Source organism: Festucalex cinctus, chromosome 13, assembly GCF_051991245.1.
Source record: "Festucalex cinctus isolate MCC-2025b chromosome 13, RoL_Fcin_1.0, whole genome shotgun sequence".
NCBI classification, from domain to species: domain Eukaryota; kingdom Metazoa; phylum Chordata; class Actinopteri; order Syngnathiformes; family Syngnathidae; genus Festucalex; species Festucalex cinctus.
Genome location: NC_135423.1, coordinates 1856800 through 1873575, shown reverse-complemented (window position 1 = coordinate 1873575; position 16776 = coordinate 1856800). Strand labels below are relative to the sequence as shown.

General features: G+C 39.9%; 1 protein-coding gene and 1 long non-coding RNA gene across 4 annotated transcripts; one reads left to right on the top strand and one right to left on the bottom strand.

Annotated features, from left to right (window-relative positions):
* Positions 1-274: 274 nt before the first annotated feature.
* Positions 275-11877, top strand: zbtb44 (zinc finger and BTB domain containing 44). Of its 3 annotated transcripts, none has more exons than XM_077541601.1 (6): positions 275-541; positions 2985-4084; positions 4531-4615; positions 5364-5515; positions 6373-6673; positions 8635-11877. In XM_077541601.1, exons 2-6 carry the CDS (start codon positions 3022-3024, stop codon positions 9059-9061), a joined length of 2028 nt encoding a protein of 675 aa, XP_077397727.1. In that variant the 5' UTR covers positions 275-541; positions 2985-3021; the 3' UTR covers positions 9062-11877. The 3 variants fall into 3 exon arrangements, with proteins under 3 accessions (XP_077397727.1, XP_077397729.1, XP_077397728.1); XM_077541603.1 differs by having other exon boundaries at positions 6373-6456; positions 8635-8790; XM_077541602.1 differs by lacking the exon at positions 275-541 and adding an exon at positions 1183-1437.
* Positions 8142-16740, bottom strand: LOC144033473 (uncharacterized). Its single transcript, XR_013287989.1, has 4 exons — positions 16618-16740; positions 16067-16201; positions 9221-9376; positions 8142-9119 (listed from the first exon to the last, which is right to left on the bottom strand). It is a non-coding gene; the product is annotated as an uncharacterized LOC144033473 (long non-coding RNA).
* Between the last annotated feature and the right edge of the window lie 36 nt (positions 16741-16776).

Below are 16776 nucleotides of genomic sequence, written 5' to 3'. Positions count from 1 at the left end.
TCAGTTGAGCACGACAACCACAATCATAACCATACATACCTGAGGACTGATAACACAATGTTAGGGAATGATTTATAACAATGCGCTTGTATCGGTGCTATTTGAGTTCTTAATATTGTGGCAAGTGTCTCCAATATTTATGCAAGTAATTTAAAAGCAATTCACAAGTCAACACTAAAGGTATATAGTGGAAAGCTAAATGTGTGGTTGGTGGGATGTTGGACAATGAAACTTCCTGCTCCTTTTACAGTACGGTACAGTAACAGATGCGCATTGCATTGTGGGGTTACAAATAAAAGCGCCGAAAGGCTAGCCGGCATCACAAAGGACATAAAATAGCAAATGGACGCTTTATAATGACACGCTGGCATGACGGGAGCTTGAGTGAGCGTTTTCAAAGCTGCAAATTCGCCGGAATAACGCAGGGGATGTGAGCGGTTCGGTTCGAAGCGACAAGACACGTCGCGAGCAGCTTTGTGTCAGCTCAGCTGTTTGCGTATCCGGGCCCAGCAGCTAGCAGAGCCCGAGCGGTACAAGCCAGGTAAACATCCTTTCTTACAGTATGTGTTTTAGTGTCATTGTCGTGGTCATGGTGCGCGTTTCATCCGACTAAAATATCGGCTAAGACTTTTTGTTAGTCGTCGGATGCTGTCTTCTAAGCTAAGATGAGCTTCGAAGCTAACGTGCTAGCTGTTGTGCATCGCTCGGTGCGCTGAGTTAAATTCGGGTTATCGACGGTCAAACCGGAAGTTCAACTGCCTGAGCTTCGAAAGAAAAGCTTTGTTAAATTCGAAAGAAAAAACAAGGCTCGTGTACCTTGTGCCAACACATCGTTTAAACGTTTTAAATAAGGAGATTTTCGACATATGTGCCACTTAAAGGAAAATCGAATTAATTAGCGTTGATATGTGCCTCGTGCTATAATAGCAATCCCGATGTCGTACGCATTTAATATGTTACTGTATGTTTATTTTACACGTCATTCTGCCATAGCCATGCGTGTTGATTTCACGTGCTACATGTTTGTTTGTTTGTTTTCCACCCCACTCATTTTTTTGGGGCCGTGGGCGGCATTAGTGTGCAAATCAGTGGAAATAACAAGGCCCGTGATGTATTTTAATTTGATAGGCGAAACAGGATGTATTTGTCATCTCAACCATAATAACATTTTGGAACTTTACACATAGCTGGTGTTTGCTAAACTGTATTGTTGGGAGGTTTTTTATTGACTATGTTTATTTGTGTAATTTGTAGCTTCCTCTTCCTCGTCTTACATAGATTATTTGTCTTTTTCGTCCTCTTCGGCCAAACGGTTTCAACTATTAGCCTTTTCCCACTTGTTTCAACTGTCTGGCCACTTGCTAGTAGTATGTGATGATACTTACAGTGAAAGGACCAGGTTGTAAACTGGACGTCGCCATCACGAGTAATTGAAAGGTACAGTGGATGTGAACTTTGTGGAATGTTTGACCGTTTTCGTCAGTAAACATGAGGCGTGAGATAAAAAAAAACAAAAAAAAAACAATGAAAAAATAACAAGCATCTGTCACCACTTGTGACCTATTATTGTCACAATTGTTTATGATTGCCACCAGCTTGTTTTTGTCTTGTTGATTTGGTATTTATTCACACACTTTTTATTTGCATCACGTTACAATGTTGCAGATAAATCTTAAGAATGTTTTGTGAATGCTGCACACTTGCCACAGTATTCCAAAGTAACCATAATATTTTTATGTCAACTTTAATTCCCTTTTAAACTTGTCAATAGAAATACCCGAGAAGCTCTTGAACCTTGAGAAAATGACATATTATTTTCTATTCTTTTCCCCCCTCCAAGTCTGTAATTCACTTTGCTTTTATTAGGCCAGTTCAGCCCAGGAGTACTTTTATTTGGTCTGTGTGTGTGTGACAGGGAGTGTGCTTTCCCTACAGGAGCCCCTTTACTCAAGCTTTTGTTTGATGGAAAATCTCATGGCTGAGAGTCCACATGTCTCACAGACAGCTGCTCAGCATCCTGTAGTTCACTGGCCTCCGCAAGAGCCGAGCCTGGCTTGCCTTGATTGTCGTTACATAACCTGGCATTCTGTCCTCGACGCTCCATTCACCATCACCCACCCTTCTCTTTTCCTTACAGCGTATTAACGTTGCTGTTTAGCTTTCCACAATGCACTTTTAGCTTGTCTCTTTAAGCTTTATAAAGTTCTCTTACTTGTGAATGCTTTCATTTTATTTAAAGTCTACGTAAAGTCAATATTTGACATATGCCACAGCACGTAAAAGTGTGTGGTTAAAAATACTGTCAAGTTTCAATGATTGAAAAAAAACAAATCAATAAGTATCGAAAATGAGTATTGTAAAAAAATCACACAACATTGTGCTTTTGTACATAACAGCAATCTAATAATTAATATTGAGGCATTTGCTAATGCAAGCACATATTGAGTTCCTCCACATACCGATTTGCTTCACAAGCATAGTACGTTCCCCCTTCATCTGATTATGAGTGTGGATTTTAAACATAGAAAAGGCCAAAACATGCCTTGTGAAAATTAAACTGCACTAATAAACTAGCCAACAGAGGGTGCTAGAACTGCTCGCTACAAACTCTTAATATGTTGCGTCGTTACTGACATTACCAGGCATGTCAGTCATGTAACGTTAGTTTACCGTACGCTTATTCAGCCTGTTGTTCTCTTTTATTTTTATTTGAAATTGCCTTTCAAGATGACATGTATGTTTTTGGTGTTGGATTTTACCAAATAAATTTCCCCAAAAAGTGCGACTTATATATGTTTTTTCCTTCTTAATTATGCATTTTTTTGGCTGGTGCGATTTATAATCCGGAGCGACGTATAATCTGAAAAATACGGTATATATGAAATACTGATGAATTAGCAAGTCACATAAAGAATCTAATAGAATAATGGAAAGTAGTAACTCGCTCTAAAACTGTGTACTAAATACTTTGTTTGTCTTTGTAGGACACATTTTCCTCTACATGTTGAGAAGCTGAGTAACATGGGAGTCAAAACCTTTACCCATTGCTCGACATCCCACAGCCAGGAGATGCTCGAGAAGCTCAACACTTTGCGAAACCAAGGTCACTTGTGTGACGTGACCATCAGGGTGCAAGACAAACATTTCCTGGCCCATAAAGTGGTCCTGGCCTGCTGCAGCGAATTCTTCCGTTCCAAACTGTTGGGCCGGCCCGAGGATGAGGACAAGTTTGTGTTGGACCTTCACCACGTGACGGTTAGCGGCTTTGCGCCTCTGCTGGAATACGCCTACACGTCTACGCTCTCCATCAGCACAGAAAATATTATCGATGTCCTCGCGGCTGCCAGTTACATGCAGATGTTCACCGTAGCAAGTACGTGTTCAGAGTTCATGAAGTCCAGTATTCTATGGACTCCGAGTAGCAACAGCAACAACACGCTTCCAGCAGGCAAACCTCTTGAATCAGCACCCGAGAGTGCCTCTTCGAACTGTGCCCTGACGCCCCTCGACGGCAGCGTGTCGCCCGTGTCGTCCGACTGCAGCGTGATCGAGAGAAACGTTCCCGTTTGCCGCGAATCGCGCCGGAAACGGAAGAGTTTCGTCACCATGGCTTCCCCCGAGAGTCCCCTCAAATGCACGACGCAGATGGTCACTACCTCCCCGCAAGTCCCCAATCCGTCCCCGTCGTTTTCGGACGGCGCGGCCCACCCTGTGGAGTCGTCGCTGGCCTTCCCCTGGACGTTCCCATTCGGCATCGATCGGAGATTCCACTCGGACAAATCGAAGCTTCCGGAGAGCCCGCGGTGCCAGGAGCAGGCGGCGACGGTGACTTCGGAAGTGGCGGTTGGTCGGCGACTGAGTGACTTTTTGACGTGTGAAAGCTCCAAGGCGGTGTCGCCGCCCGTGCCAGCCGAGGAAGAAGACGTGAGGGTGAAAGTGGAGCGCCTGAGCGACGAGGAGGTCCAAGAGGCTTCCTCCCACCCTGTCAGCGCCTCCCAGAGTTCACTCAATGATCAACAGACGGTGCCCGGAAGTGAGCAGGTTCAGGAGGATCTCCTCATCAGTCCGCAGTCGTCATCCATAGGTGAGATAGCTGTACTAGAAAAGAATACTTTGTGGCTCATGCGTTTTCCTAATTAACTCATTTGCTCCCAAAAACGTATAAAAATGTTCGATTTTTAATATTGCCATGGTCCCAATGTCTGTTAAGTGTTTTTATAAAAGAGCATACAGAAGGTTTTGATGCAGCCTCTGACCTGAAGAGGTCGCTTAAAGCTAGGGCTGGGTATCGATTCAGATTTTCAGAATCGATTCGATTCACAACAATTTTCGATTCAGTTGAGGAATTCACGCAGTAGCTATTTTAGACAGTCAAAATTACCAATGCTGCAAATAGTAGAAACTTCTTACTCTAATGCATTAGTAAAAATATGAATATTTACATTAAGAATTGAATCCATTGCAGTTACACTAATAATCTTTTATTTAACATGGCCTTTTAAAAACAGTATTTTTTTTTTTCTTTTTCAGGATCAATGGATGAGGGAGTGTCGGAGGGCTTGCCGTCAATTCAAAGTACCTCGAATGCTGGAGGACATGCAGAGGATGACGAAAGGTATCACAATTTGTTTCGACTTGTAGCAAAAGCACGAATCGACGATACCATATGGCATCAAACTCTTAAGTGGTTGTCGCACACCTGTTTAATAAGCCCTCGCGCACCCCCAATTGGGTCCTCTCGGACTTTGAAGAAGAAATTGTGTGAAACATTACACCAATCATGAAAGAATATAACGATGCAGATCCAATTAAACAGCAGAACTGGGGCTACAAGAATATATAAGCCATTTTTACATGCTCCTTCAAACACAACTCAAAACGCCAACCAAATTAATTATCAAATACAGAAATTGATATTGCGCCACACAGTGAAATAACTCAGCTCTCCGCTTAGCGAGCCCTACTTCATGCAAAACACACGTTTTTGTGTTTTGTTTTGTTTCTGGCAGTAGTGTGGCAGTCTTCCAAGTTGAAGGTCGTGAGTTCGTTCCTTAACCCTTGAGTGACTTTTATGTATTTATTTATTTTTTACAATTCTCTATTTGAATCCCCTCCAAGGGTAAAGGTTTCTCTAAAACTGAGTCTAATTGCTCCCACTCTAAATAGAGTCAAATTTACCGTGTAGCAAGTTAGCAACCAAGAAATCCAAGAGCTCTATGAAATAATAATGTTTGTTATGGACTGAAATTGTTAGAGACGCATTGTTTAACTATATGTAATTCAACTTGAACTTTGAATAATAACTTTGTTATTTTAGAAGCTGATTTTTGTTGTTGTTGTTGTTGTTGTTGTTGTTGTTTCAGATTAGAAGGTATTCAATATCCGTACCACCTGTATATTGGCCCTTCAGCCCGGCCTGGCACCAACGGCCCGGACAGACCCTTTCAGTGTCCGACTTGTGGAGTTCGATTCACACGCATTCAAAACCTGAAGCAGCACATGCTCATACACTCCGGTAGGTAAAGATGCAAACATGACACGATGATAGTTTCAGAGCAAAAAAAATAAAAAAAATTGAAAGTGCCGCGTAAGATGGATGATGGTACCCTCAAATTGTTTAATTGTAGCTACCCATGTCAGTGATTAAAATACCTAAAAGGAAGTGAAAATACAATACTCTATATATTCTGAAACATACTATTTATTAACTCATTCACTCGCCGCCATTTTCACAGAAGCAGTCCCGTTCGCTCCCGGCTGTTTTACTGGATTTTGACTGATTTTGCAAGGCCCACAGAATATTGTGTTCTATTGCTATAAAAGCATGGAACCTACCAAAAGAAAGATTCAAGTCTCTTCTTTCATCAGGAAAAAAAAAGTATGTTTCTATCTGTTTCCGTTTTGCAGCAATTAGCATTAGAAGAGAGCTCAGTTTCATCAGTTTTCACAAATCTATTTAAAATTGTAAGTAATTGAGCTTTTTTTCTACTTGGCCTGGTTGATCTCCTTTGCTCTGCTGCCACCTGCTGGCCGTTTGTGTAATAACTACCATTTCTGCAACCGTTCTTTGCAGTTGAGAGGCTGCATCAAAGCCGTTTGTATGCTCTAGCATTAAAAAAAACAAAACAAAAAAAACGTCTTTGGGACACTTACATTTAAAAAAAAACGTATTTATACGTTATTGCGTGCAAATGAGTTAATATGTACAGTTGTCAACATTTTTTTTTTTTAAGACAATCTCGTTATTCTCTAATTACCATCTCTTCGTACACTATTGTGTTATGATTCATTGAAAGCACTATTTACTAGTTATTGGTATTAGTTCATTTCCGTCAGTGAAAAACTAAGTGTTGGTTTTCTGTGTTCCACTAGGCATTAAGCCTTTCCAGTGTGACCGCTGTGGGAAAAAGTTCACACGGGCCTACTCCCTAAAGATGCATCGGCTGAAGCACGAAGGTAAACGCCGTTTCCAGTGCCAGATTTGTAGCGCCACATTCACGTCCTTCGGTGAATATAAGCACCACATGAGGGTCTCCCGACACATAATCCGCAAGCCGCGGATTTACGAGTGCAAAACGTGCGGCGCCATGTTCACCAACTCTGGCAATTTAATTGTACACCTGAGGAGTCTGAACCATGAGGCATCTGAACTAACAAACTACTTCCAGAGCAGGTGAGGAGTCCGGGGGCGCCGACCCCATCATTCACTCAGATCACATCAGGCTCCGAAAATACTTCTATCATTGATTCAGTATGTCACATTAATGTACTTTAACGCTGTTTTCTTATTTGATGCATACTTTTAGTTTTAGAGTACGTATATATATATATAAATGTTTTTGAGGTGTTGCGCTTAATGAGAAGTGTGGCTGATTTATTTGGTGGGGTTTGCTGGCTGAAGTCCATCAAATGAAATGTCCAAACAACTCAAATAAAATCAACAAAACAAAAATGTTTGGAGATGGTCAAAGTAAGAAGGGAGGGTATTGAAAAACAGGTGCCATTAAAGGTTATTTTAGTTCACTAAAATTTAATGAAAAAAAAACAAACTACAACTAAAATTCAAAAAACAATATTGTTACCGAAATAAAAAAAAAAAACGAAAACTAACTGAAACTACATTTGATGTTTACAAAACTAACTAAAACTAACTATAATTATAGCAAACGTCCTTCATTTTAGTCTTTGGTAATTAATTGAATGCATGAGCCTTTGGGGATGATTTTTGTGTGATGTGATTTTTAGTAGTATTTTGATATCAACCGGAATAATGACGTTTGAAAGTATGTCACACAGAAGTGACGTCATCTAGCAGCAGCCAATAGAAAAGCACCAAAAGATGACATCACTCCCAAGGTGTCTTTACAAGTAATACACATTTTTTTTTTTTTAAACTAATTGCTCAGACTGATCTGGTACGTGTGACCCAGTCCGACATCACAAAATATTTTTTACTTTAGAAAATCGATTCGCGGGGCGGGTTATAAACCCCTTTGCGGGCCTAATCCGGCCCGCCAGCCGTATGTTTGACACCCCTGATTTAAACTGTCGGTCACCTTGTAATGTACCAAGCACATTTCCTATTGTTCTTTGCTACTGTAGTGTCGTGATGCGTCGCATCCACTATTGCCTACTCACATGAATGACAAAAGGTTTGCATAGTCTGTTATATGATCTCATTGCCTTGTGAAATGCTCACCAAACCTTCCACAGAGCCTCAGACAGAACAAACTTGAGATGAATGTCACATGTTGTCAGTTTTGCATTTCAATTGAAAGGGGTTTCAATGTTTATCATATGTTCTATGCAGCCCTGCTAGTCTAAATATGATTTCTGTGTAACATTGCCTTAGTAGAATATTAAGTTTGCTTGCACTCTCATGCTGCGTTCTCACCAAAAGTGGGGGAAGGCGTTTTGGCGGCGCGTTCGCATTGTAAAAAAGTACGTGGTGCGGCGCGGAGGATGCGTTTGGCGCAGCAGCGAAAATCCGCACATTTGTGACGAAAATCCGCACGTTCGCATATTCGCCAAAGTTAAAAAAAAAAATTGAACTTTTTTCGCTTTTCGCCTCGCGGCAGCCAATCGGCTTCGAGTACGGGCTACGTCACACGCAGCGTCCTCTCTGTCGTCACCCCGAGCGCAACAACACGGCCAGCCGGGACAGAATGGTGAGCAAAGAAGTAGCATTCAAGTGCTGGTAAGTCTGTTTACTTGCTAATGAACTGTACCGCAATGTTTATCATTCATGCCAAAGCTATTTTTAGCACAAACGCCGGATTGCCACCAGATTGCCAATAAAAAAGCGAAAGTGCTATGACGTACCTCAAAAAAGGAGAAAATAGTGCCACGGCTGTTTAGTCCCAGGTGCTCACTTTTCGTTGACTTGCTAAAGTGCTCCACTTCCTTGTTCACCAAGGGACACGCCTCCTCCGCTTCGGTGCGCAAGAAAGCGCGAATGAGCGACAATCGTTCCAGTTCGCCTTTTTTGGATTTGGTGAGAACGCAGCATAAGACACAAGCAAGCTTTTTGAAGCAAATGATTTTCATGAGCCTTCAGGAGTCTGGAAGACCAAAACCAATTGAGAAGTGAAAGGGCTGTTTTTCTTTTCTTTTTTTATTTGTTCTTCCAAATAGTGATTTCCTCGTGCCCGACTACCTGAGCCATGTTCAGGAGGAGGAGGAGGAGGAGGAGGAGGAGGAGGAGGTGCTGGGAGTCCAATACGATTTGGAAGAATCCCAACATCACCCTGCCTATGCGGGCAGCACCCTCACATCCACGTCCGCCGCCGCCTCCTCCTCCTCCTCCTCCTCAGTCCAGACGCCCGTCATCTCCCAGGTGTCCTCCTCGACCCAGAATTGCGAGAACTCGCCTGGCTTCCTTTCACCCGACTCCATGGATCCCCTGGAAGTTCCCGCCTCCTTCAAGACGCACGCTGGCGGCACTGCTGCCCTGGCAGAGGAGACCAAGATGGACGACGGGGGAGGAGGCGGTTCACCCGAGGTGTTTGTCCAAGAGCGCTATCGGAGGCAGAAGGAGTTGGCTTCTGTCACCATTCAGTGATTCAAGTCTTCTTCTTGCCCTTGTTGTACTACTTTGTAGTCGTGTCCCATGGGAAAATCTGCGGAATATTGATGCCAAAAAAAAAAAAAAAGTGGACATGGTCACATTTTCAAACATCAGTGATGGAATCATGGCAAGTTTTCTCAAGACTTTGGTTACCTTGGTGATAGTTTTCCACCATAAAATGAGCTACTTTAGGTTCTTTTTTCTTCTTTTTCGAGGAGGTTTTGAAACAAGGGTTAGTTATCCCATTTGACGTGAATGCACTGCCACTGGAGGTATGTGAAATTCGAGCTTTGTCCTTTTAGAAAGTGCCTGAGGAAAAAAAAAAGATGAAGAGTACTTGAGTTTGCCAATCAAGGCTTCACAAACTGAACTTTTGTTGTTGTTGTTGTTTTCCTTTACGATGATAATGTCAGTTTGTACGTCGCAATGGGCACTTAAATGTCAATGTTGTCTATTGCAATATCTCAATGTCGTTTCCCGTCTGAATGCGGTACAGTGGAACCTCTACTTAACGAACGTCTCTTCATACGAAGTTTTCGAGTTACGAAACTCCTCAACGGGAAAATATTGCTTCTTGTTACGAAAGAAATTTCTAGATACGAAAGGTAAAAATACATTACCGAACACAACATACTTTTGGCTATCATAGGTATCTATGAGCGTAGATACTCGATCGGTGACTATGAGGTGTTGCGAATTTGTAATGAAGGCACAGTAAGTTTTTAATTGCGACAAAACGGGCCTTTTTTGGAAAAAGATGTTTTGAAATTTGTTTAAAAGTAAAAGTGCTCACCAGTCGGGCATTTGCTCACTAAGATGTTGTTTGCCTTGGACATTTTTGAAGGATTTTTTATTTTTTTTTTAAACAAACATCCTTGGATCAGTTCTTTACAAAACACCATGCAAAAAAACACTTCTGAGAGAGAACATGAACCAAAGAGAGCAAAAAAATGAAGAGGACAGCAGTTAAAAAGGTAAATGACCATTTTTATTTTTTGTTTATTACATTATTGCGCAATAATCTAATTGTAACATGTATTTGTTACATGTTTTGATGCATTTTTATGCTTTATAAAACATTTATGTCTGAATTTTGGGAGGCTTGGAACGGATTAGGGCATTTACATGGAAAATGCGTCTCTACTTACACAATTTTCTACTTAAGAACTTTCTTCCAGAACCAATTCATTTCGTAAGTAGAGGTACCACTGTACAATGTATGCTAACTGTTGTGGAAAATGAAAAATAGAACGCATAAAGTACATTTCATTCATACATTTAAATCTACAAGTGACGATTTTTCTGCAGCATTTTTATTTATTTATTTATTTTATTTTTAAGCCAACACAGTCCAATTTCAAGTTATCTAACATATTACGATCCCTGGAAAGTCCTGAACATTTTCACTCAATTACAGATTGCCTCACATCTCCATCTGGCTTTGTTTTTGGAAAATGGCAAGAACAAGTCAACTTTGAAGGCGATCCTATGACTTGATGGTCTGTCACATCTATTTATGCATCCGTGAGATCAATAGGTTGGCAATCACCAGAAGAAGGCAAAAGGAAAACCCTCCAGTGTCGTTCGCTGTTTTGTTTCTTTCCTAACATTGCTCTTTTTCTATTATGTATTAAGAAACGGCATTCTGTATGTTTTGAGTCAAACAATGACAAAAAACAGCCATACCAAAGTTGGAAGAAAATTTTTTTTTTCAATGACTTTCAAAAAAAACCTTTGGCCACGACTGTATACGTTCATATTTCAAGTTGCAAGATTTTCAAACAGCTTCAGTGTTATATTGTCAAGCAAGTGCTAACAAATCGTAATGTAGCATTTCATGTCGGTTGCAATCCGGCTTGTTTTGTGTTATTTGATCGTAAAATGTCATTTCTTTGGAATATAATATTTCTCCCCCCCGTTTTGCTTATGACCTTTTGTCACTTTTCCCACATTGATTTCTTGTTGCTAAATCCAAGTGCAATAGCAACAGTTTTGGATTCATATTTATGTCCCCCCCAAAAAAAGGAAAAAAAATGAACAGCTGGATCACATAAATGTTTGATCTTTATTTGTAAAGTAACTCGTTGCATAACAGACAGTTTGTTACAACATGAGTATTGTCATTTCCAGAATGTTATGCCTGCGTGATGATCCCAAAAGCACACGTTGCGTTCTTTCCTGCGGCCACTTTTTTCTTTTTCTTTTTTTTGAGAAGAGATTCTTGGCATTTTGTGATGAGATTACTTGACATATGGTATGTTGTAGTTGTTTTGTTCCTTGAGTGATTTTTCCTTTTTTGAGTGTGTTTGCAACTCTGTTTATCGATGTTGCTGATGCTCTTAATGGTAATGACACACATTCACATGTTTCTATTATCCACTAGTTGAATGCTACTGACTGGCTAACGATATTTAACCTCTGTACACTTTGCAGCTGCCACTTTAGATTCAAATAGGATGTAAACTTTTTTTTTTTCTTATTTTCCTTTAGTTTGTGTAGAAGAGTTGATTGTTGAGATGAACATTTGTGCGATTTTGTAACTTTTAACTCCAATTCAGTGAGTGCTGTCTTAAGATTTTGTGTCACACCGTGCCATTGTGTCAGCCACATTTTCAAAGTTGTGCCATTTGACTTTTTGTCTGACGAAAAAAAAAAAATCAAGCTTTCACCCACAGGACCAAACGTTCTCTTATCTTATTTGAGGATTTGCCCTGGCAATCAGTACTTGCACAGAAAAGAAGATAATCATTAAAAAAAAAAAAAAGTGTGTGTAGTTTATTGAAGGGGTTCTGCTGTCTTGCCCTTAAAAAGGGATCGTTGGGATTTTTTGACATGAATCTCTATTTCATCCTTCACCTCCAGTGTTTGCGATCATCACTGACTTCCCCCTGACAGCGTTCTGTGACACGAGTTCTGGTCCGGTGTTGGACGAGAGGAAAATAGTCCAGCAAGTTGGCTGGGGTCACGGAAATAAAAGCGTTTTTCTTCTAAAAACAATTTCCTTTTCTCTCGTTCAACACCGGACCAGAACTCGTGTCACAGAACGCTGTCAGGGGGAAGTCAGTGATGATCGCACACACTGGAGGTGAGGATGAAATAGAGATTCATGTCAAAAAATCCAAACTGTCCCTTTCAAAAGAAGAAAAAAAACGAAAAAAAACTGTACAATGTTGTGCAACCAAGAGGCGAGCCTTAGTAAATGGACCTATTAACTCTAGTTGCACATTATCAAACATTTTCTCCATTTTTTTCGTCAAATGCTCTTTACTTGTTGTCTGTGGTGTCCATTTTTAAACTTTCTTTTTGTTTTGTTTTTAAATATATGTGTATACAATGGAAATGCTGCTGTTTGCTGAAAAGTGCCCCAACTATTTTTGTGAACTAATATGTGTGCAATAAATGGACAGGTGTTGTTTTCGAAAGTCCCAATTCTGTTTCTGGAATGCTAAATTATGTACGTATTTAAAAAAAAAAGAAGAAGAAGAAGAATGTATCGTTTATTTTTGAGAAAAAGAACCCATTTGACGTGTGAAACAAAGTGTTGGTTCCGTTCTGCCCCGTTTGTGTTCATCTCTGAAGTTGCATGTTTCTGCTATGTGAAGTTCAGTTGCCAGTGTGTTCTGTCGAGCATAACGTGTTGATCTTCCAAGCCTATTTTTTTTTTTTTTTTTTTATCTGTTGCTGTAGCATGACCTTTCTTTCCCGTATATTCAACCCTTTTACGTGCAATGTTTGATTATATACAAGATATGCCTTTACAGTGTACACTTGGTGTTGTATACCTGTTTTATACCAGTCTATGCTTTATTGTAAGGTATGACTTACGTATATATACAAAAAAATATATATATATTGGTGAATTTTATATCACGGTCACTGTTTGATGGCATCTTTCTTGTTAAATGTGAATAGAACCGTTTCAGTTTTGGGAGTATGTCGTCTACATTTCTGTGACTGTCTGCAGTATGTGTATAATAGATGACAATATGCAGTATATATACATAGTATGTTGCATATTCTTTATACTGTAGGTTACTTGATTACAACCTGCTTTCTGACAAATGTATTTTGTGTCTTTGATACTGTACTTAGTTCTGAGAAACTGTCTTAAAAACATCCCGGTTTAGTGATGTAAACGGCACATTAGGCAGAATTGATGTTGTGGTGTGTCTTGAGTTTGTTTTACATCTGGTTCTTAAAAACAAAAAACAAAACAAAAAAACTGACAATACCACTCTGTGTTTTAAGGTTTGTGGTTGTACTGATTCTGAATTTGCTGGTGTTCTGGCTCTGCAGTCCTGTTATTAAAAAAAAAAAAGGGTTGTTTTTTTGTAAATGCATAACATGCGAATAAAAAAAAGACAACTAATTCCATTCCATGTGTGGAGTTTGTTTCAGCCCTTCACGTTTTGAATTGGGATTTGATCTCAATCCTAAAATAAACGGTTGGATGAACCTTTTTCAGAAATTTACGACCGGCTTTCTCCGTCTGCCTCTTTGAGATCACCTAAACAAAGCTCACTATAAATTTGACTTTATACTCCGGATTAAACTTGTCATGACGTGGCCCCCTGCTTCTAATGGAACCTTTAAAAGACGAGATGAAAATTGAACTAGCATGCATAGAAACGTATGAAATATTGCTGCTTTAAGCCAACATTTGCGTCATCAAAAAAATACTGTACATTTTTTTGTTTAATTAAAAAGGGCATTGACGTCATTCGGGATTTATAGTCCTCAAAAATGTCTACCAGGGCCCGACATTAACGGTGAGCTGGGGCCACCCGAAGTTCACTGATGCTGGCTCGTATTTTTTACATACAATTAGTACCTTAAAAAACACATTTTGCAACTTGCTGTCGACTGAAAATGACATCACAAGGCCTCAGGTGACCAATCACATCTCTCCTGTTTTCTAGGTTTGGTCTTTTGACATTCACAAGCTGAGCTGTGATTGGTTACCTGAGCCCTTGTGATGTCATTTTCAGTCGACAGTAAGTTGCAAAATGTGTTTTTAAAAGGTACTAATTGTACGTGAAAAATAAAGTATCAAATTAATTATTGACAAAATATTAACTTTTATTGCTATAATGGGCTAAATAAGTGAAGTATCCCTTTAAAAACACATTTTGCAACTTACTGTCGACTGAAAATGACATCACAAGGGCTCAGGTAACCAATCACAGCTCACCTGTTTTCTAGGTTTGGTCAAGCTGAGCTGTGATTGGTTACCTGAGCTCTTGTGATGTCATTTTCAGTCGACAGTAAGTTGCAAAATGTGTTTTTAAAGGTACTAATTGTATGTGAAAAATAATGAAAATATCAAATTTATTATAGACAAAATATTAATATTTGACTGCCAAAAATGGCTAAATAAATAAAGTATCTTTAAGTGGCCACCTTGACCCCCCCAAACTTGCATGCGTTTTGGTCGCTGAGACTACACGCTACTATTTCATCCAAAGGTAGGCTTACATAATAAATTATGAATTTTACTAAATATTGGTTTTAAAACAGCTCCATTCAACATCATAAATGTTAATGCTTTCGGCTTCTGCTTGTTGCTCCTTTTTGACAAAATAAACTACCAAAATCTATCCAAATAAAAATAAAAATAAAAATTGTTTGGCTGCACACTAATGGCAATCATACAAAGTTTATCTGTTGACAAAAGACAGGTGGATAAATATGACACAATGATTAAGCACTTATTTTAGCCAACTCCATTTGATCCCTGTTGTGTAACGCTTGGCTCATCCATTGCGTCTTGCAAATTTTTATTTGATTTTTTTTTCTTCTTCCTGCAATAGGTGTTCGCAGATGTGTTTACGACTGGTTTACGTTTCGGGCTATCTGTGGACGTGCATGGGCAGGAGGAGGAAGTGGGAGTGGTTGAGATCAAAATGGATACAGCAGTTTAGCGAGCAGACTGATAATGCAATGGTTGAGTTGCCGAGCCAGGAAAAATAAAACAGCCTGCATGACTAATGCGCATGTCATACAGCCCCAATCAATGGAAAGGTTGGAGTCAATGGAATATTCCACAAATCAAACATTTGCCAGATTCATTAGCGTCCTGCATCCCCACAAAAAACAACATCAAGACTTTCGGATTCCGCATTCCGAGAGGTGAACCCGCTACCTTCGTAATGTTACACGGCCATTATTGCACTGCTACAAAAAAAAAAAAAAAAAAATCTGTTGTTCCATTTCTTTCCAACAATTCACAGACAGCAATGACAGTCATCTGAAAAGTATTAGACATCCCTGATTTTCTTTCTGCCCAGCAGTAGCTCGAAGGTTCCAACTACCTGCTGACAGGAGCACGAAGAAAAACATTTTGACTCTCTACAGAGATGTGTCAATTCCTTTCTCTCCCCCACCCTACCTCTACAGATCACAATATTATCCTGCCAATCTACTATTGGAAAACTCAAATCCTAGCCAGACGGAACATTGAGCCTCCATTCCAACGTAAATTCCTTTGAATCATGTGATGCAGCACGGTGGAGGAAGAAAACATGAGCGCAAATAGCCCCGCTTTTATCATTACCCTGCCGTACTTTGCTGCATTTATGGACATTTTCAACCAATATGCCAACTGTGAAATGACCCCATAAACCTCACTATAAAGTCAACTGAACCAGTGGAGAAAATATGTCTATCAACATTCCCAGTTTGTAATAATATTTGCTCTTTCACGGCACCAAATCTGCCAAGACTGCAAGAAATCTCGACAGGTTACCACGACCCCCTCTGGTCGGGTCAATGCAATCTTGGATCTTCTTCTTTTGTTGATCTGGATATAATGTAGATCAGCATGCATCTTTCAGGCAGTTCATAGACGTTACAAGTTATTAGTTCCAGTCCTTTTTACATTTGATTCCAAAGTTATAGTCAATTTTGGACCTCAAACCAAACACAAGAATAAATTGATAACATTTACTTCGCTGGCAGTTATGTTCTCCCTAAATGTTTCCCGATCTAATTCTGACTAACCTTGCCAGCAAGCTGAATTCTCGCAGTATTTGTTCACAAACGACAAGAGAATCCATCTTGCACTGCTCCCGCTGAATGCTGATCCGTTGTGTTTAGGTCAGACCAATCCGGCGTTCTTTAGGCCGGGACATGAAGCTGTGACGAAACCAGGAAGTGCCGACGCCGGGGGAAACAAAAACAAACAAACCTAACATCAGAGGCAGGGAGAGTAGCCAAAAATTGTACTCAAGCAAGAGTAGCGTGACTTCAAAATAATATTACTCAAGTGAAAGTAAAAAAGTAGTCATTAAAAAATGTACTCAAGTAGAAGAAGTAAAAAAGTAAAAAAGTATTCGCTGAAAAGAATACTCAAGTGGTACACTTAGTACCACTTAGTACACTTTGTGGCTACCACCAATTCATGCCTCCATATAACGTGTCGTGATCTGTTTCATTTATGGCAAAAGTAAACAAAGTGTTTGCAAAAGAGTCAATGTGAAATGGTTTCTTTTCAACACTTAAGACAAATACTTGCCTAAATACAGCAAAAAGGGAATTTAGGTCAAACTTACCGCGACATGTTAACTCAGGTTCGATGTGGAATTTTTATATACCGAAATGTCCGTTTGTTTCGGCAGACACATAAGGCATCGCAGCTGCTATGTTCCAAACGCCGCCTGTGGTCACGTGACTGCATTGTTACGCCTGATTGGTAGAATGTTCAGGGAAGA